This window comes from Bos mutus, chromosome 11 (genome assembly GCF_027580195.1).
Source record: "Bos mutus isolate GX-2022 chromosome 11, NWIPB_WYAK_1.1, whole genome shotgun sequence".
In the NCBI taxonomy this organism is placed as follows: Eukaryota; Metazoa; Chordata; class Mammalia; order Artiodactyla; family Bovidae; genus Bos; species Bos mutus.
Window position 1 is genome coordinate 8,752,577 of NC_091627.1, and position 19,050 is coordinate 8,771,626.

Genomic DNA, 19,050 nt, shown 5'->3' on the forward strand with positions numbered 1-19,050 from the left:
TATGGAGGGAGGAGTTTCCTGAATAGGCCCTTGGAGGCTTCTGTGCTGCCAAAGGGGATATTTCAAAGTGGGCTTCCTCAGAGTATTGATGAAAATTTCCCACAAGCCTGTTGATCTTCACTAATCAAGCAATTTTGTAATGGTCAATTTAGTTTTAGAGACATTTTTTTGACGTTAAGGAGATAAGAATGTATTACTTGGGCAGCAGAAATGAGTTTGGGGGTCCTGAACCTCTTTCCGTTTTGTCTCTGTCCCTCTTAATCACCGGTGGTAGTGTCTTTCCCAATACTAACTTTGTGGGGTCTTCTATGAACTTACTGGGATTCACTCCATGAGACAACTGACACCCACATATCTCTTTGAGATAAGCCCTTCTCTACCTCAGGCTTTCAGTGTCATATCTTTTTGGCTTTTCCTAGTGTTGATGTCATTCTTAAGAATACTGAAGTGGTTTGCCGTTCCCTTCTCCAGTGGACCGTTTTGTTAGAACTCTCCTCCATGACCCGTCCATCTTGGATGGCCCTACACGCAATGGCTCATAGTTTCTTTGAGTTAGACAAGGCTGTGATCCATGTGACCAGTCCATGGGGTCGCAAAGAGCCAGACACTACTGAGCAAGTAAACTGAACTGAACCTTAGGCTTGTGTGATTTTTAGGCTTACAACTTTGGAGATCAGAAGGCTGAGATGGATCTCCCTGGGATAAAATCAAGTTATTTTCCGGGCTATGTTCCTTCTGGAAACTCTAGGCAGAGAGTCTCTTTCATTGCTTTTTCCAGCTTCCAGAGGCTGCCTGCATTTCTGGGCTAGTGGACTCTTCTAGCTGATGTGTTCTGCCCATGCCAGAGGCTAAGTAGGTGCTAAACCCCTAATAGCCACTGGGGGGTAGCAGAGGGTTTCCTGCCTTAGTCTTGCAAACCCACCTGTGGCCACTGGGAGGTAGCAGAGTGCTTCAGGTCTCCGTTTAGTCGCTCAGTCCTGCCTGACTCTTTGGGATCCCATGGACTGCAGGACGCCAGGCTTCCCTGTTCTTCACTATCTCCCGGAGTTGGCTCAAGGTCAAGTCCATTGAGTCGGTGATGCCATCGAGCCATCTCATCCTGTTGCCCCCCTTCTCCTGCCCTCAAATCTGTCCCAGCATCAGGGTCTTTTCCAGTGAGTCCGCTCTTCACATCAGGTAGCCAGCCACAGTATTAGGTCTTCAGCTTCAGCATCAGTCCTAATGAATACTCAGGATTGATTTCCTTTAGGACTAACTGGTTTGGTCTCCTTGCTGCCCAAGGGACTCTCAAGAGTCTTCTCCAACATCACACTTTGAAAGCATCAGTTCTTTGGCGCTCAGCTTTCTTAATGATCAAACTCTCACATCCATTCATGACTACTGGAAAAATCATCAGTCATTGCTCAGTCGTGTCTGACTCTTTGCAACCCCATGGACTGCAGCATGCCAAGGCTCCCTGACCATCACCAACTCCCGGAGTTTACTCACTCATGTCCATAGAGTCGGTGATGCCATTCAACCATCTCATCCTCTGTTGTCCCCTTCTCCTCTCGCCTTCACTTTTCCCCAGCATCAGAGTCTTTTCAAATGAGTCAGCTCTTCACATCAGGTGGCCACAGGATTGGAGTTTCAGCTTCAACATCAGTCCTTCCAATGAACATTCAGGATTCATTTCCTTTAGGATGGACTGGTTGGATCTCCTTGCAGTCCAAAGGATCTCAAGAGTCTTTTCCAACACCACAGTTCGAAAGCATCAGTTCTTCGGCATTCAGCTTTCCTTATAGTCCAACTCTCACATCATAGCTTTGACTACATGGACCTTTATTGGCAGTGATGTCGATTCTGCTGTGTCCACTGCATGGCGTTAGGGAATTTCTTGCCTTAGGTTCTTAAAAGCCAGGATCCTCCTGAAAATTGTTCTGGGGGTGCTAGTGGGTGATGGGATGGATGTTGGTTGGCAGCACACTTTTCTATCCCAGGCTAGGTAAAGCACAGCTTCTTCTGCACCTGTCCTCTGGGGACATTTCATCCTGCCCCACTTCTCCATGGACGTGTGCCGGATGGTCCTGGACTAGGTTCCTGTGGCAGATACAGGACTGTCAGCTGGGGCTGCCTTAGTCCCTGAAGCATCTCGTGCTGTCATGGGAAGGCCTCAAGGAATGTAAGGGGACCTCTGAAGAGTGCGTGTGTCCATAGTCCTTGGTACTATAAGTAGGTGCTTGTAGCAATCAGAGGTTGCTGAGGGAATAGGGTAAAAAATAAAGAGAAAAACTTACAAAGACTTCAAATATTCTCCTATGAAGCATCCTTTGAGCCTCATATGCCGCTTTTCTTCTCATCTCCACCACAGCCTCCTACCCTCACCCGCACGGTCTCACCACCACCACACGAAACTGATTTGAGCACTTATTCAGTGCCATCCTCGCATCTAAGTGCTTTACATGATCATCTCCTTTCATCCTCGTAACAATCCCACAAGGGAGGTAGCATCATTGTGCCCATTTTACAGATGGATAAACTGAGGTTAAGGGAGGTTAAGTGACTTGTTCAGCTCTCTCCACTGCTCTGCCCTGGACCACTCCACGCTTCCATTGCCCTTCTCTCCAGTCTCATTTGGTCTCATTTAAACTTAATGTGTCAAGATGGGCACATGATGGGGGCTGCACAACCTGAATAAAGGGACTAAAACAGGTTCTGGAACAAAAAGACCCCTTGTGTGTAGTGATTCTGGAAAGAGTGTATGTCGGGGGAGAGATCTTTAAAGACAGAACCAAATTCTAAACAGCGGTTCTGTTTGGAAAGGTGCAGGTGTGAATTTTTTTTATTTATCTGAATAAAGTAGTTAATATAGAATAGTGCCTAGCAGATGGTTAACTGCTATAAAAATAATTATATTAAAGAAATCAGTGTTTTCTAATTTTCCTATAATAAACGTGTATTATACAACAGACAATATAAGTAATTTGAAAAAGACTTCTGGCTCCATTAAAGTTAATATGAAGAGAGGAATATTTTTCTGCAGGAGGAACTCAATCAAATTTGCTGACTAATGGTTCAGGGGGCTGAACCCGAGGAAGGAGTCGAAATGACCTCCAAGTGCCAAAGGCAAGCCTGGCTGACCACGAGGAAGCTGATCCACAGATGTTCTTGGCAAGACTCAGTTCATGGGAGGCCTGCTTTTATAGCAGGGGCAAGAAAATGCCCTTCTTGACTGCAGCCCACACAAAGAGCTCATGACCTGATTTTCTGAGTCAAATATTTATTTGGCAAAGTTCCTCCCTGATACTGCAGCCACATGACAGGAGAAACCACAGGCCATCACCCAGTTGCCAAAGCGTGTCCGAAAACCAGGAACCAAGAGCCCCCCTCCTCCGCTGTCATGTTCATGTCATGATGGAGCCGGCGTGTGGAGGACTGACCACAGGACAGTGAAGCGTCTCCGAGATGTTCCTTCTCCCAAATCACAGGGCAGCAGTAGAAACTGGACCCAGCAGCTGGGAACCTTGTCCCCACGCTTCACTGGGCAGGAGGGAGGGACCCCAGAGGACAAGGCTCCGAGGGGCTGCTGTCCTGGCTCCTGACTCCCTGGGGACAGCCAGGGGTTCCAGGCTCCCAGCTGAGGCTCGGTTTGGAGTCACAGGTAGGCTCCATCCCCTCCAAGGCTGAAAGCTGGTCCAGCAAGGACGGGCAGTCACTCACAGGAAGAAGCTGTCATCGCCCCTCAAAATGGGCTGTGATTTGCTCCAAAGTCTTCCCTTTGGTCTCAGGGACACAGGCCAGAGTGAAAAGGACACCGAAGATGCAGAAGGCAGAGGCCAGCCAGAAGGCACCGTAGGGCCTGAGCACCTCCTGCGAAGACAGGGGCGAGGCGTGAAATGACTCGGGAGCCCTCCTGGGTCAGGAGCCCTCCTGGGCCCAGGAGCCGAGGCCCTACCCCGCCACACCCAGGCTCAGGGATGTGGAGGAGGGCCTGGTGGGCTGTCCAGAAGCCCAGCTGAGCACTGTCCAAGCGTCTGGATGGTGTGCGGTGGGGACACTGAGCTCACTGTGACAAAGTGACTGCCCCCAGGTCAGAGGCCCACCATCAAGTGACAGCTGGCCTCCCATCCCCAGGGTCCGACTCCAGGGCCTAGAGACTTCCCTCTCCACTTGGTCTGGCCCTGCCCTCTGTGGTCCCTGCAGCCTTAGGAGTCTCTCTCCTTGGTGCCGGAGGAAATGGGTGAGCTCTCAGGGGTGGTGATGGGGCCGTGTGCACACATGGGGATACTCAGGGCCCATGAGCAGAGGGGAGAGGCAGCAGTGGCCCGGGGTCACAGGCGGTGCACCCTCCCACCCAGCCCCTGTGTCATCCCAGCTGCCAGAAGCAAAGGCCGCCCGCTTCCAGCTCCTCTGCCTCGGGCACCTGGCCACCCCGCCTCTCCCTCCTTGAAGCCTTTTTCTTGGCCTCTCAGTGATGGCCAGATCACTCTTAGGTCCCTTGCCGCCATCCCCTCCTTGACTGTCGGTCCCCTCCAAGCTCCTGGAAGTCACCTCCCCTCCAGGGTTTTGCTCTGGTCTTCCTGATGAGCTCCCTGGAGCAGTGCAGGCCCTGCGGGGTCCCGGCCAGCCCCAAGCATTCACGCCAATCATGACTGGCCTCCTCTTGCCCCAGCCCAGCCTGCTGGTGGTTCATCGTCCCACCACTGGCCACTGTCGTGCCAGCCCTTGTCAGAAACGGGTCCCTGTCCATCTCATTCACTGCTGCTCTGGCGCCCTAAACAGGCCTGGACGTGGCAGGTACCAGGAGCCCTGGGGGGAGCGGGGGGAGAACGACTGAACAGACGGCTTGACTGTCTGCACCAGAGCGCTGCCCGCATTGGACCGGAGGCCTTGAGGCCGGGACCATGTGTGCATCAGCCCATCTGCCAGCTGGTGGCAAAATGTAGAACCGAACTGATGCTCCCATCAGCTCTAAGAGGGAGGCACTGTCCCCCTTCTCCGCTTTGAGCCAAGGAAGCTGGATCAGAGAAAGGGAAGCAGCACACCCAAGGTCACACAGCGGGAAGTGGCCAAGGTGGGGACGGGCCAGGCCTGCTGACTCCAAAGGTGGAGGTTCTCACGCAGCCTTGCTTCCCAAAGTCCCCAAAGTCCAGGGGGGAGGTCAGTCCTGCTGTCCTTCCACCTCGACAGCTGGGAGGCTCCCCAGTCGTCCCCAGACAGCCTGGGTTCCTTGCCTGCCCCAGCCCGTCTGCTTCCCTGCACCCCCAACTAGGATGGGGTCACAGGCTGGTGGGGCTTCAGCCTGCAGGCAAGGCCGCCAACCCCGAGTCTGTCACAAGAGTAATTCTGAAAAGCACTTTTCTGCCGGCTGTGGCAGGGGGAGCCCGTCAGGGCCTGCACTCACCATGAGACTGCTGAACTCTTTAGTCACCAGAAAGGCCATGAACCAGTTGGTGAGGACGCAGACGCCAGTGGCCACGCCCTTGACATGCAGAGGGAAGATTTCAGACATGAGGAGCCACGGGATGGGCCCCCAGCCCACAGCGAAGCCTGCAAGGGCAGGAAAGGCCTCAGGTCCACGGGGCCGGGCGGCGCTCGGCTCGCCGAAGACCGCCCAGGCTAAAGTGGGGCCCGGATTCAGCCTGGGGACTCAGGTCACTCCCCTCACTCCTGACGCGTCAGGCCTTGGCTCTACAGAACAGCACAGGAACGGGGCCTGCTCGGAGGGCACTTGTGGGGATGACGTGAAAGGAGCAGAGGGGGGCTGAGCCGGTGCCCGGCACACGGTCAGAGCTGTAAACCCAGGGGTAAGGCTGAGCAGGCCGGGACTCCTGGGAGCCACGGGAACCTGGCAGCGACAGGGTGGCCCCCTCAACCTCCCCTCAGGACCCCACTCACCGGCGATGAAGAGGCACATGCTGCCCACCGCCAGCCAGGCCAGCCCCACGTTGGTATCGGCGGGCTCCATGGAGACGAGCGCCGGGAGGTCCACGTGGGAGGAGTTGCTGGGGCCGCCCTCGGTCAGCTTGAAGTAGGCACCAAAGGCGCTGGTGCTGAACACCATGACCACACCTGCGGGTGGAGGGCAGCGGTCGGCAGGGCAGTGGGAGGGCATGAGGCGGCAGACCACAGCCTGGGCACGGAGCTGTCAGGGGACTGGCTGTCAGTGCATGGTGTTCCCAGCAGGCGGCCTGGGCTCCTCCATGAGGGGCAGTGAGCGGAGCCCCACCGGGGCACCCTCGCCCCAGCCTGGCCCTCCCAGTCCCGGCTTGGCCCTCACAACTCAGTCAACCCCAAGAAGCTTCTGGAAGCAGACCCTCCCTGGCTTTGAGGAAGAAGGAGCAACCACCAGCAGCCAGGCCCACTTCCCCAGCAGCACCGAGGGCCCAGATGCCCACGAGGAGCCTCCCTCGCATTGTGTGCTGATCCTCGCCTTGGCCTGCCATCACCTCCACCTCTGTTTCAGAGGGGAAGCCGGCTCAGGTAGTTACTTGCCCAGAGAGGGCCCAGGCTTCAGGGCCTCTTCACCCCCAGGCCGTCAGTTTCCTCACTGTTAACCGGGCCCTGGAGGGGCCTACTCCTAGGTTCTGCCGAGGTCAAGGCATGCCGCAGCAGAGCAGTGAGCGCAGGCCTGGCCTGGAGCCAGTGCTCCCCTGAAGTCCTGCCCTTGCCCTTGGGGACACTCAGCCCTTGTTCTCCTCCACAACGTGGTAACCTCAGCAACGGCCCTCCAGCCTGTGGTGGGAGGCTGGCCTGGGCCTCCAGTCCTGCCAAGGGCAGAGCCATCCCCGTGGGGCCTTACCTGACAAGGTCAAGAGCAGCCTTCGCCCAGCTCTGTCCATGATCAGGGCCGCCGTGGCAGTGAACAGCACCTGGATGACGCCCACGACGACTGAGGCCAGGCTGCTGTCCTGGGGAGACAGGCCAGGAGGGTCAGGCAGACACCCTGGGACCGGGCCCCACCCACACTGTCTCCGGGTGAGGCAGGCCGGCGTAGAGGCCTCTTTACCTTGAACTTAGCCTCCTCAAAGATGGTCTCCGCATAGAACATGACGGCATTGACGCCTGACAGCTGCTGGAAGGCCATCAGGGAGATGCCGATGATGAAGGGCTTGTAGACACCAGGACGCCGCAGCTGGGCCACGTGGAAGTCCTGCTCAGATGGACACCGGGCATCAGGGCTTCTCTTTACTTCTCCTGAGGGCACCCCGGCTCTGAGCTCCCTCCCATCCTGGGGCCTGCTGGAGCGAGGGAGCCTCTGCATTTTGTCCCAGCCCCACCTGTAGCCTCTGCTTCAGGTCCCAGCATCACTGTAGCCTCCCCATTAGTAAGGTGACAGGATCCTCCCCTCCTCATGTCCCTTCCTGATTTGCTGGGGGATCCACGGAGATGCTCTATGAGCAGAGAACCCAGGGTTCCCGAGTCCTACCAGCCTTGGGTCTGGGTCTGGGCCAAGTACCTTCCCTGGCCCCATTGATCCTTACCACCACCGCCAGGCACGTGCTATGACCCCACTTTACCAGGGAAGAAACTCAGGTTAAAGATGGGACGGTCACACAGCAGGTAAGGGGCAGAGACTCAACATTCTCCCTGGCCCTACAGCTCCCTGTTTCAAAATTCCGAGTCCTCCAGTCCCCACCTGCATTCTCCTCTGACATGGCCCAGCCCTTCTCTTCCAGGGACAGGGAGATTGGGGCTCAGACTTGGGTCTGGCCAAGTAGTGGTCCACAGGACATCACTCCCAAGTCCACGGGCCCTCGTGTGTACACGTGTGTGACCACACACGTGTGGAGCTGCGGTGCCGCTCTGTGTTGACCTCAGGGGCGATTCTCCCGGGTCCCCCTCCCCGCGCGCTGGCTCCCAGCCCCTCACCTGGTGCTGAGCCCCAAGGGGAGGCTCCTCCCAACCCTGGGCATAGCCCCACAGGAACTGCATGGCGGCCATGGCCTCCTGGCGCTTGTGCTGAGACAGCAGGAAGCGAGGGGTCTCAGGCATGAAACACATGAGCAGCAGCATGAAGGAGGGGGGCACACAGCCCAGCACGGCCAGCCAGCGCCACTCGAGCACCCAGCCTGAGGGTGGGGTGGAGAGATGTCAGAGTGGTGTGAGCCAGCCCGGATCTTCTCGGGGAGCGCCTGCCTCCTGCCAACCCAGGGACTCTGCTCAAAGGTGGGGACCCTAGTGTCTTTGCAGGACTCCCCAGGGTTTGTCATTGATGTTGTCGTTTTATTGCTAAGTGTGGAAACGAGGCGGGGGGGCGTATATCAGTGAAGGTTTATGCAGCCACTAAACAAAGGTGCTCGCTCTGTACTGCCGAGATATACGTGATATACGGCACCAGGGGTCTGACAGGGAGGGGCGGCAAGAGACCATGTGTGCACAGGCCTCCACCCGGTGGATGGACTGAGAAGCAGGCAAGGCTGGCTCCTCCGGGAAGAAGGGGGACAGAGAGGAAGGGGGCATTTTTCACTGAAAAACGTCAATCAGAACTCATAGAAGCTGAGCAGTTAAAGTGTGGCTTATGATGACCTGGAGGAAATCCTATAGATGTAACTACACCCACGTGACCCTGAATATCAGTGTCTACACAGTGGCTTTCAGACACTGCTGGCCCCACAAGGCAGCTAGACTGCGGCCAGGACTCTGAATGACAGTCAGGATGCTAAGTGGGCAGAAAGGAAAGACCACGGACCTGCATGTTGTCCACTCTGAGGAACCAGAGGACACATGCCCCGGGCCCCGCCACTGCCCATCTGGCCCCAAACCCCCATTCCCACATGGTTCTCAGGCCATCCTTTGACAATTCTTATCGGGCCTGCTGCTGGGCACTTTTTACAGCATCAGTTAATTTAATCCCTCAGCAGCCTTGGACTAGGTAAAGTTAATCTCCACGTGAAGACAGGGAACCTGAGGCTCCCAGGGGCAGTTGACTAGGCCAAGGTCACACAGCTAATAAGTGGCATATTCCCCTAATCCAGGGCTGTCAGATATGAAGCCTGCCTTTCCTCTACCCCAGTTCATTCCAGGGTGCCTCTGGAAGCTTCCTCTTGCTTCTGGAAGCTTCCTCATGCTGGCTCCAGCTGACCCTCGGGTTCTCTGGAACCTGCTGCCTTCAGGCTGCAAATCCAGTACTGATTCTGAGGGAGACACAAATTTGCGCCCTCCAAGCTCTTAGGCTAAAGACTTTCCTTCCAGCCCCAGAATCCTAGCTGGTCACCGCACAGGGAGCTACTGCTCTAACTCGTCAGCCCTCCCTACACTCCTAGAATGGGCTTCTGCTCTGGGGAGATGAGGACATCACCTTCTCCAGCTCTCCTCAGAATACTGTCTCAAGACCCACATGACCCAGGGTTCTCAGGGAAGTGGTCTGGGAACGTGGCATCTTGGGCAGTGGCTGTGTGACCTTGGGCAAGTCCCCTGACCTCTCTGAACTTCAGTTTCTACATCTGTAAGATAGTCAAACATCCATGAACAGTCACAAGAGATAATAAGAAAACCATACCTGCCAGGTAGGCTAGGAGGATGCCTGTGACTACCATCAGCTGCACACAGGAGCCGAGCAGCCCTCGCACCTCAGGGTAGGCAATTTCAGAGATATAGACCTGTTGGTAATTAAGACGAGAGTGTACATGGGGTCCAGGAGTTCTTAAAACTGAAAAGTCTCAGCCATTCAGAGCTGAGGAGAGTCTCGACTGGGGTACTTGCAGGCCCAGGGGACCCCTAACTGCAGGTGCCTGGACATCAGAGCTCCCCACCATGTAATCCACAGCACATGTTTGAAGGGTACATATGTGGACACTGTGTGTGTGTGTGGGGGGTGGCACAGAGCTTTTCACACTTTCATTTAATTGTATACCCTTGACAAAAAGCAAATTCTAACATAGTAGGTGTGTAGAGCTTCCCTGGTGGCCCAGTGGTAGAGAATCTACCTGCCACGCAGGAGATACAGGCTCCATCCCTGGGTGGGGAAGCACCCCTGGAGAAGAAAATGGCAACCCACTCCAGTATTCCTCCCTGGGAAATCCCACAGACAGAGGAGCCTGGTGTGATATAGTCTGTGGGGTCACAAAGAGTCAGATACGAGACTTGGCAACTAAACAACAACAGATGTGTGGCGGGCCCACAATTCCGCCTGTCTAACCACCTCCAGGAGACACACAGCTGCTGACCCAAGGACCACACTTTGGGTGGTGCCCTTGGAGTGAAAGCAGGAACTCTCTGCCTCAGTCACCACCAGTGACTGCCACAGCTTCCTCTGGGCTCAGCAGCCAGAAAGCGCTTGCCCACGCTTCTGTGTTATTCCATATCTTATGTCCACAACTAAGTCAGGTGTGTTTTTGCGCAGTAAAAAAAAAACACCAAAAAAATCCAGATATAAAATCCAACCTAGCTGCTGCCTATTATCCAGCAGATGCAGTTGAAATGAGTGGTAGGTGCAAAGGGAGGGATTCTGAGCTACTGCTTTTAGTCTTGATTGGTTAGGGTGTGGGTGGTGGTGGACCACTCAAGCCCACGACCAGGAGCAGGTCACAGGACACCCAGCAATCCCAGCTGCCAGGGTCCAAGTCCTTCCACCGGCCATGCCAGGGCCAGGGCCGTGTGTGTAGGCTCTTGTGTAGGCATGGCCTGAGCTAACACCGTCATTCCCACCTTAAGGGCTCACAGAGGTGCTCTGCCCAGGGCTGCAGTTTCACCCAGACGTGTCCAGCTCCAAAGGCAGCCTGGGCAGTGCTGGGTCAGGAAGTGGTGAGAGAGGAGCAGGGGGAACGCCTGGAGGGCCGCTTTCTGAGCAGTGAAGGGGCGCACCAGGTCCCAACAGCCTCTGCCCCTTGGGACAAACCACAGTGGGATTTTCCTGCTGAACTGTAGCCACTGGTCTGAAGGCCAAGGGGGATCTAAGCCATCGTGTGAGGCTTCTGTTGACCATCCACAGAGGGCACTTCATTTGTAGAGCCAAAGAGAGGCCCTGTTAAGTGCCACCACCCAGGGTTCAAGAAGTAGCATCACCACTGACTTTGTGCTTAAACCAAGGACTTGTGGCTCAGCTGGTAAACAATCCGCCTGCAATGAGGGAGACCTGAGTTCGATCCCTGGGTTGGGAAGATCCCCTTGGAGAAGGGAAAGGCTACCCACTCCAGCATTCTGGCCTGGAGAATTCCATGGACTACAGTCCATGGGGTCGCAAAGAGTCCGACACGACTGAGCGACTTTCACTTCACGTTCCTTTAAGCTTCATCTGTAACCAGGGATGGATAACAACAGTTCTTTCCAAGGCCCCATGGGAGTGTAAGGAAGATGGAGCAGGGGAGGGGCATGGTGTCAGGCACTCAAGAGGCCGCAGCCAGGGAGAGAATCAGGCCCCGAGTTCGGCCCCCTCCCCTGGGTCCCAGGGCGCCAGACTGGGGGGAAACACACTCACCGGGGCCACGAGCGAGGCAATGCCGCAGGCCAGGCCGGTGAGCAGGCGGCCTCCGAGCAGCATCCACAGGTTCTGAGCCGCGGTGATGACCGCGAAGCCGGCCACGAAGGGCAAGGCGCAGAGGACTAGGCTCAGCTTGCGCCCCGCGCGGTCCAGGAGCCAGCCGCCCAGCACGCCCCCGGCCGCGGCGCCCAGGGTCACGATGGCCTGGGGGCGGGGAGACCGCCGGCTGAGGGAGGGAGCGCCGGGGGCCCGCGGCCCAACCTCGCCCTCCACCCCACCCTCAGCCGCTGCGGGGGCAGGGGAGACGGGCGACCCCTCTCAGGGGAGCCGGGACATACTCGGCGGAGGGTCTCCGTGCCCGCCCGAAGCCAGGCAGCGCGGGGAGGGTCCTGGCACACGTCTTAGGGGTGGGCGAAGTAGGGTCCCAGGAGGGCAGGAGGATGAGCCCGAGGCCTCACCCCGAACCAGGAGGCTGCGTCTTCGTCGAGGTGCGGGGCCGGGGGCGCGGCGCGCCTCAGGCTCGGGATGGCCGGGGAGCTGTAGCCGAGGGCGAAGCCGAAGCTGAGCGGTCCCAGGGCAGCGGCGAAGGCAGCGAGGAAGACGCGGCGGCCGCGGGGAGCGCTGCGGAGACAGGGGCGGTCGGTGAGCCGCAAGGCCTGGGCGCAGCGGATGGAGTGAGGCCGCGCCAGCGGACCCGGGTTCCCCCTACCGCTCACCTGCCGCCGGGCGGCCGTAGGAGCGGCTGGGTCTCCTCTTGGTCCTCAGGCGTCATGTCCGCGATCAACGCTTGCTTTTAGGGCTCTGACGCCTTGAACTGCCACGGGTCCCGCGAGTGCGGCCAGCACCGACGTTTCAGCCAGGGCAACCAACAGACGGTGAGGAGCGGCTCCAGGCCGGGGTAAGGGAGCAGCCAATGGGAACGCAAGGCGGGGTTAGCTTCTGCTCTAGGTGCCGCCCTTCAAGTGAAAGCGGACCAATGGAAGGAAAGAGCCTGAGGGGTCTCTCACTGGAACCGTCCCCAGGACGGCCATCCAATGTATAGGCAGGGGAGGAGCTTGTATATGGCGGGGGCTCACACAGCCACCCAATAGGAGGGTGATGCGAGCTCGAAGGCGGGGTCATCTAAGAAATCGCGACCCACACTGGCCAATGAGAGTGGAGGGTGGGGATTACATTTGCGCCGGGAACCGCCTCTTAATCTAGCTTCCACCAATGCAGCTAGGAAGCCGAACGGAGGCGGGGCACGTGGGTGGCGTCCGGGACTGCCCTCCCTCTCTTTGCGCAGCGCCGCTGACCTCCCTGGTTAGGGTCTGCAGTAACCGCTCAGCGTTAACCTCTGCTCTGAGGCGTGGGCAGCTCTGCCCACAGAGAGCCGCAGGGTGGAAGGTCTCCAAACACCGGTTATGGGCTGGTCTGTTCTCGGATCAGCTGTGTTTTGGGAGGCGTGGTCCTGGGCGCCGCAGCCCAACTCCTGTGCTTGTTAAGACTTGGAGTGAGGGCGGGAGAGCCAAGGTTGCTGACTGCTACGGAGCCACAGACCGATGACGACCACGACCTTCGGGTACTGAGAACCCGTGTTGGGCGGGGTCCCCCATGCCGCATAGCTGTGACTGATCTGGGCCTAAATGGTGAGCCCCATGGTCTCTTGTTAAATTCCGCTCACTTCACAGGTAATCCTGACTTTGGAATCTTCATCTTAATACTACACCTCCCAATTTTGAGTCCCCTGCGGATGTTAATAGCGTCTCTCTACGTGTGTGCACCCTGGTCATTGGTGGAGGTGAGTATGAAGAAGTCAGGGCGCTGTAGAATGTCGCGATTTGTATGCCACATTCCCTGGGTGCAGGCAGCTGCGGTGGAGTGCTGTGTAATTCTGTCAAGAACCAGGACTAAGAGAGTAACAGGCTTAGCTTCTAATCCCTCTCTGGGCCTCTTTCTCTTCTTCTCTAAGTGGAAATGATAGTATCTATCATTGCAGGAGGGTTTGTTGTAGGGGCAAAAAGACCAAGTACATTCCAGATAACTCAAATATTAGGCAGTATAATTAGTGCAGTCACCAGATTGTATTATCTTTCAAGACATAGGCAACCATCCCTCGGTTCTTCCTCGGTGTCTTGTGCTCCAATCGTAAATTCTTATTACAGCGCTAATCATTGCTTGTGATTCACCTGTCTACTTCTCTCCCTTCCCCAATGGACATGATCTTCTGCTCCAGACAGTGGGTAATGGATGTTTGCAGAGGGGATGGATGCTTCAGATTCCAAGGGCAAACTGCTGCTGCTAGACAGTTTACTTGGCAGTTCAGCCTGAGGGGTATGCAGAAAGGCTTCTGTAGACATGGTGATCCAGCGAGCCTAGCTAAGGCCAGTCAGCCCTCCAAGCCATGCGTGTGCACTAAGTCGCTTCAGTTGTGTCCAACTCTTTCCAACCCCACGGACTGTAGCCCGCCAGGCTCCTCTGTCCATGGGATTCTTCAGGCAAGACTACTGGAGTGGCCGCCAAGCCATGAACCGTTGCAAACCTGCTCCTGCCCTCTGGCTGGTCATCTCCCTCCCCATGAGTGTGCAGCATTCACTTGGCCTTTGTAAGCAGACATTGCTGCCAGAGCAGACTCCCGCCTTCCTTTTATAAGCTAAGTCCATCAAACTGTTTAGTAGTGCCCACCCCTTGCCCATTCTACATCCACTTCTCAGATCTGTGACTCTTGCAAATCATGGGGTGGCTCTGATGCTGCCAGTCTCTTTGGAAGAATGGTCTAAATAGCCCTTGGTTTTTCAATTCCAGGCTGAGAAGCAAGAAACTTCAGGGGAAAGAAAAAGATGACAGGAAAAACACACATACAAGCTCATGAGGCTTACAAATTATTTTAACACAAAAAACACCAGCCAGATCCAGCTGACACAAGGCACTCAGCCTGGCTCTGTAGGGTGGACAGGGGACAGGGCACAGTTCTGGGGTCAGAGAACTCACAGGTTCAAATCACTACCCCCTTTTGAACCTCAGTTTCCTTATTTGAAAAGCAAACATAGTAAAACCCAATCCATAAAGCTTTGGGTGAGGTCAAGATACAGCATGTAGTTGATCTTGTGTTTTCCCCTCTTATATGAAAAGGGCACAAAACACAAAAGAACAGGAGCACTGAATGCTGCAAAGACTGTGAGGAGACTCCTTTGGTTATGGTCCCCACCTGGGTACACTGAAAAAGCACTGTCTTTAGCACTCTGACCTCCTGCCTTCTGCTGAAGGGGACCAGGCAGCCTTCAGCTCAGATGTATCATGTGGGACTCTCTGAGCCACAGGTGGAGAGGAGAGCTCTCCCCACAGTATGCAAGGCCCACAAGGAGGTAGGGTCTGAGATCTATCAGATGGAGTCATGTCCAGCACAGACCTCTGCAGTAAGCGAGAAGACCTGCAGAAGAACTCCTCAGAGCCACTTCAACTGGGGAAACGACCTCGTTTCTTTTGATGGGTAATATAGGCAAGACAAGATATAATAAAATGGAATCTGTTAGACTAAAGCCAAAAGTAAGTTATCTTCTTTACACAGATTAAAAAGTTTACAATTGTCAGTGAAACTCAGTTTTCCTCCTTTGATCTCCCCTGGCTAGAGACTGATATCTCACTGTTTCCTTCAAACTTGGCCAAACTCACATTTTCTTCTCTCTTTGAGGATGGAGCAACAGAAGGTGGATACATGATAAGAGGAAGGCTACTCATTTGATTCATGTGAGAGAGCAAAGCAGACCAGAACAAGAGGAGGGAATTTGAGAATGATAATTTTGAGGATGAAGTGTAACTGTTTCTAGGTTGTATGATTTCACAGTAACAATAAAACAAAACAAAATCTTGAGACTCTTAACAGGCTCCTATACCTTATTTTTTTTTTTTTTTTTGTGAGACACAAGGAGAAAGAAGCAGGAGTTTCTAAGATCTAAAAATTCAGCTTTTCTCAAAAGTCTATAGGCAGGAATGCAGCTGGTTCCAATCACAGTGAACTGAAACAGCAACAGGGGCCAGAGGTGCAGAAAGAAAACTTATTTATAATACATTTTTAAAGCAATGGCTTTTCTTTATCTCAATAAAAGAAACAAATTATGTGACAAAACAAAACTGTAATGAAAAAATAACTTTTCCATCTAAGTATATAAAATATAAGAGAAGGTTGCAGTAAATAAGAATGAATATTTTTGATTTATTCAAAGTTTCAATCTAAAACCTCAATGAAATCTACCACCTTTATTACAAGGGAACTGATGGTTCCTGAACAGAAAGAAATAAAGGTCAAGAAAGATGGCACCGGACATTGGAGAGTGACCCAAACAGGCCAAGGGTGCAGAAGGTTTGGTCCAATAGATCATGGACAGGCTAAAAGCCACATTTTGTTGAGAAATGATGTCAGAACTGGCTAAAGAGTATAAACCTCTGTAAGAAAATTAAACATGGCAAACTCGATTGGGACTCTGTTTACTTCAAGTCAATCATGTCTTCATCCGAGAAAGCGGTGAGCTGAAAGGGGCAGCTGCCCCAGACAGGGCTGCCTTCTTGCTCGGCCACAGGGTCTGGGTCGGAGCTGGTCGACTGGTAACGCCCATTGGGATTGGCTTCGGAAGTGGAAGGACTTTCTAGGGAGCTCGATGTGATCCTAGAGGAGAAAAGTCACAGTGAACAGATCCTGGGGTGCACCACTGAGCTGGCTACTCTGTTTCCTCCTCCCCTAAATGCGAAAGCCTGTCTTTCCCACCCCCCACCATTGTGAGGGAGAGGTGGGCACGTGCAGGTGGGTGATGCCCGCCCCAACAGAGCTTGTGTTCTGCAGGCAGCCTGTCCGATCTCCTGGGTTGTTACAGGTTTTAAAGGCCACTTATATGAGATACCTAGAATAGTCAAATTCATGGAGTCAGAAAGTAGATGCCATTGGTATTGTACATTGGTAGATGCCAGGGGCTGGGGTAGGGCTATGGGGTGGGCAGATGGGGAATTAGTGGTTAATGGGGACAGAGTTGCAGTTTAGGAACGTGAAACATTCAGGAGACGGATGGTGGTGGAAGTTGCACAACAATGTGAATGTATTTGGTGCTGCTGAACTGTACAGTTAAATGTGGTTAAAATAGTATGTTTTATATAATCACCATTAGAAAAAAGAAAAAAAAATGGGAAAAAAGAAAGGTCAGTGGTGACACATATGTGTTTGTGAGGCAAATTGGGATAAACCCTCCCCTGGCTCCCCATGGCCTGAGGACAAGGCTGAAACACCTGTCCACAGGCCCACAGGCCCCACCCTGCTGACCCCTCTGGCCTCCTCCCAGCCCATCATTGCCCTCTATTTTCTCCTGCACTCAGGATGCTCACACTCTCGACACCTGCAAAACCAGTTTGACCAGGTTTTGATTCAGGGAGTTCCTCCGTTCACCAAGGACTCATGTAGCCTTGTAAAAGCCCGAGGTCCAGCCTCTGGTTGTTCTTGACCTCACCTCCTTATCTGTGCCAAGCTGACCCACTTACTTCCTTCTCTCTCTCTTCAGGGCTTTTGCCCCTGCTGGTTCAGCTGCCAGAAGGGCTGTTCCCCCAGCTCCTTCTCATTCAGAGCTCAGCTCCATGCCACTTCCTCCAAGAAGCCTTCCTTGACTCCCAGCCCCCACCTCAAGTAGACCTTCTATCCACCCCACCCCCATCACTTTGTTTTAAACTTCCTTGCAGTGCTGGTCACGAAAGGAAGTGATAGCAATTGCTTACTTGTTCACAGGTTTATTGTCTGTTTCTCCACACTAAAATGTGAAGTCCATGAGGGTAGGGGCCTGGTCACACGGTAGGAGCTCAGTGAAAGTGTTGGATTAAAGCCTGAGTGAGTGCCTTCCTCTCTGGGCCAGGCTAATGGTTGCTTGATTTATGAGATTTGGCTCAGCCTTTCCTGATGTTTGGGACCCCTCTACCCCAGGCGTGGAATGAATGGCACACCTCATTCTTCTGTATCACCTGCTGCCCTGGAATGGTATAGTTCTCTATAATTCCGGGGAAGGTTGGCCTTCCCCACCAGCCCATGAGCCCCTGAAGTTCAGCTCCATGTCCCCAGCTCAGTGCCAGGTGCTCTAAGAATCTGTGTTGCCTGAATGAATGGAACCTGAACACATGCCCCCTTGGCCTCCACAGAGAAGCAGGCAAGGTGTTTTATGAGGGACACAGAGAACCTCAGGGGACAAATCAGTGGGATTCAACAAATATTCCTAGATGTGTGATACTGAATGGCCATCCAGAAAGGATCCACCAGAAGTACTGGAGAGCACTTTTGTTTTAAAAAAGTCTCTGTCAATTTGGTGAGTAAAAGACGTCTCTGTATTTCAGTGTGCATTTGTTGGGTTGCTAGTGAGGTTGCCCCTTTGCCTGGGCCCCTTCCTGGCAGGCTGTGCTCTCTGGGGGTCCTCAGAGAGGATATGGCCGCTGACCCTCTGCTGCAGCTGGCCCAAGGGGCTGGGCCACGCACCGTCACCCAGCAGAAGGGGCCTTGTGGCTGTCCCATGACTTGAGGGGCCACCACCCTGAGCAGGGGCTGCGTCCCTCTTTACCTGTCACTGCTAGTGGACCGCACCGTCCCTGGCTTGGGGCCTCCTTGGTTTTCTTCCAGCCGCTTCCGGGCCTTTGACTTGGGCTTTGGTGCTCCTTCTGACCTGGATCCACCATCATCAGAGAGGCCTGGATGGGAGGGGAGAATCACAGGTCAGAGGGTCATTACCATCAGACTGCCAAGAGACAGGAAATGCCCTTTTTCTCCTGGTTGGGTATTGGTACATTACGGGGATGGAGGCAGGAAGAATGATGATAAAAGTCTGTATTTTTAAATAATTGATTTTCTCATTGTCTTGTTGGTAAAAGGTCTTTTGTTTCTGATTAGAACGAATATATGTATTGGGAAAAAATGACTCAGAAGAGTTTAATGAAGGAAAGAAAATCTACAGTCCTACCACTGGAAATTGTAATTCGCCAACTCAGAGGTCCAATTTCTGAAAAGCACAGTGGTTTATACAACAATAGTTGGCAAGATCAAGCTTTCTTAGGGAATAATGGGTTAAAAATAGCAATACATACATTTGAAAAGCTCAGTGAAAGGGACCAACTTCAAGAGCCAACCGATTTTGCCAGTGTCAAGGTTGCCCTGTCAGGGGATCTGAATCCCCTTCTCCAGCTGGTCAGGAGACTTGGCCAGAGGACAGGTGTGTGTCCTCGTAGTTTTATACCATGCAGATGCCAATTCAAGTTTTAAACCAGTTCTTACTGTTTTGCCATAATGCCTCCATTTTTCCTCATTTTGTTTTCACAACTCTGAACAAAAACCTTTACAACAGTCTAGCCTCTTGATGATTATCATGGTGCTCTTTATGTCTCTGGTCTGGTCTCTCACCTGTGAACTGACAGGAGGGCATAGCAGGGACCTGACATTGCTCCCATCCCCACAGACCTGCCTCCTGGCCCAGGGGCTTCGAGAGGGGATGACTGAACTGCACCACAAATATGCAAAAAAGGGAACAAAAATATGCAGAAAATCCCAGACAGATTTACATTTTGGATATATAAATATGAAATGTTATCTGAGAGCTGCAGGCTGTAAGCCCTTCTAGACACTTTTCTAGGATTATACCTATTTAGATTACTTATAT

The 19,050-nt window shown here is 53.8% G+C and overlaps 2 protein-coding genes and 1 long non-coding RNA gene across 7 annotated transcripts in view; 1 reads left to right on the top strand and 2 right to left on the bottom strand.

The window, feature by feature from the left end:
- Positions 1 to 2,882: 2,882 nt before the first annotated feature.
- SLC2A8 (solute carrier family 2 member 8) lies at positions 2,883 to 12,318 on the bottom strand. Of its 3 annotated transcripts, none has more exons than XM_070378961.1 (10): positions 12,118 to 12,317; positions 11,860 to 12,022; positions 11,399 to 11,605; positions 9,482 to 9,581; positions 7,852 to 8,051; positions 6,989 to 7,132; positions 6,782 to 6,890; positions 5,878 to 6,051; positions 5,384 to 5,529; positions 2,898 to 3,849 (listed from the first exon to the last, which is right to left on the bottom strand). In XM_070378961.1, exons 1-10 carry the CDS (start codon positions 12,171 to 12,173, stop codon positions 3,712 to 3,714), a joined length of 1,437 nt encoding a protein of 478 aa, XP_070235062.1. In that variant the 5' UTR covers positions 12,174 to 12,317; the 3' UTR covers positions 2,898 to 3,711. The 3 variants fall into 3 exon arrangements, with proteins under 3 accessions (XP_070235064.1, XP_070235062.1, XP_070235063.1); XM_070378962.1 differs by having other exon boundaries at positions 3,710 to 3,849; positions 5,384 to 5,461; positions 12,118 to 12,318; XM_070378963.1 differs by lacking the exon at positions 12,118 to 12,317 and having other exon boundaries at positions 2,883 to 3,849; positions 11,740 to 12,002.
- A 343-nt stretch (positions 12,319 to 12,661) lies between these two features.
- On the top strand, positions 12,662 to 15,364 carry LOC106701138 (uncharacterized). The gene is made up of 3 exons (XR_001351656.2): positions 12,662 to 12,962; positions 13,072 to 13,181; positions 15,072 to 15,364. It is a non-coding gene; the product is annotated as an uncharacterized lncRNA (long non-coding RNA).
- A 187-nt stretch (positions 15,365 to 15,551) lies between these two features.
- Positions 15,552 to 19,050, bottom strand: part of GARNL3 (GTPase activating Rap/RanGAP domain like 3) — a 164,794-nt gene continuing 161,295 nt past the window's right edge. Inside the window, exons 29-30 of one of the 3 annotated variants that reach the window (XM_070378964.1) lie at positions 17,962 to 18,088; positions 15,552 to 16,043 (exon numbers count right to left, since the gene is read on the bottom strand). In XM_070378964.1, coding sequence (XP_070235065.1) covers positions 15,866 to 16,043; positions 17,962 to 18,088 — 305 coding nt within the window. In that variant the 3' untranslated portion in view covers positions 15,552 to 15,865. The remainder of the gene's footprint in view (positions 16,044 to 17,961; positions 18,089 to 19,050) is intronic. The other 2 variants (XM_070378965.1, XM_070378966.1) reach the window with 2 other exon arrangements.

Bases quoted from the DNA above. Each gene is read 5' to 3' on its own strand.
- SLC2A8 (XM_070378961.1), bottom strand. From the start codon at position 12,173: ATGACGCCTGAGGACCAAGAGGAGACCCAGCCGCTCCTACGGCCGCCC. The intron at 11,606-11,859 runs GTGAGGCCTCGG...CCCCGCCCCCAG, and splicing joins ACGCAGCCTCCTGGTTCGGG to GCCATCGTGACCCTGGGCGC. The intron at 7,133-7,851 runs GTGAGGGGCTGG...CCATCTGAGCAG, and splicing joins CCCTTGGGGCTCAGCACCAG to GACTTCCACGTGGCCCAGCT.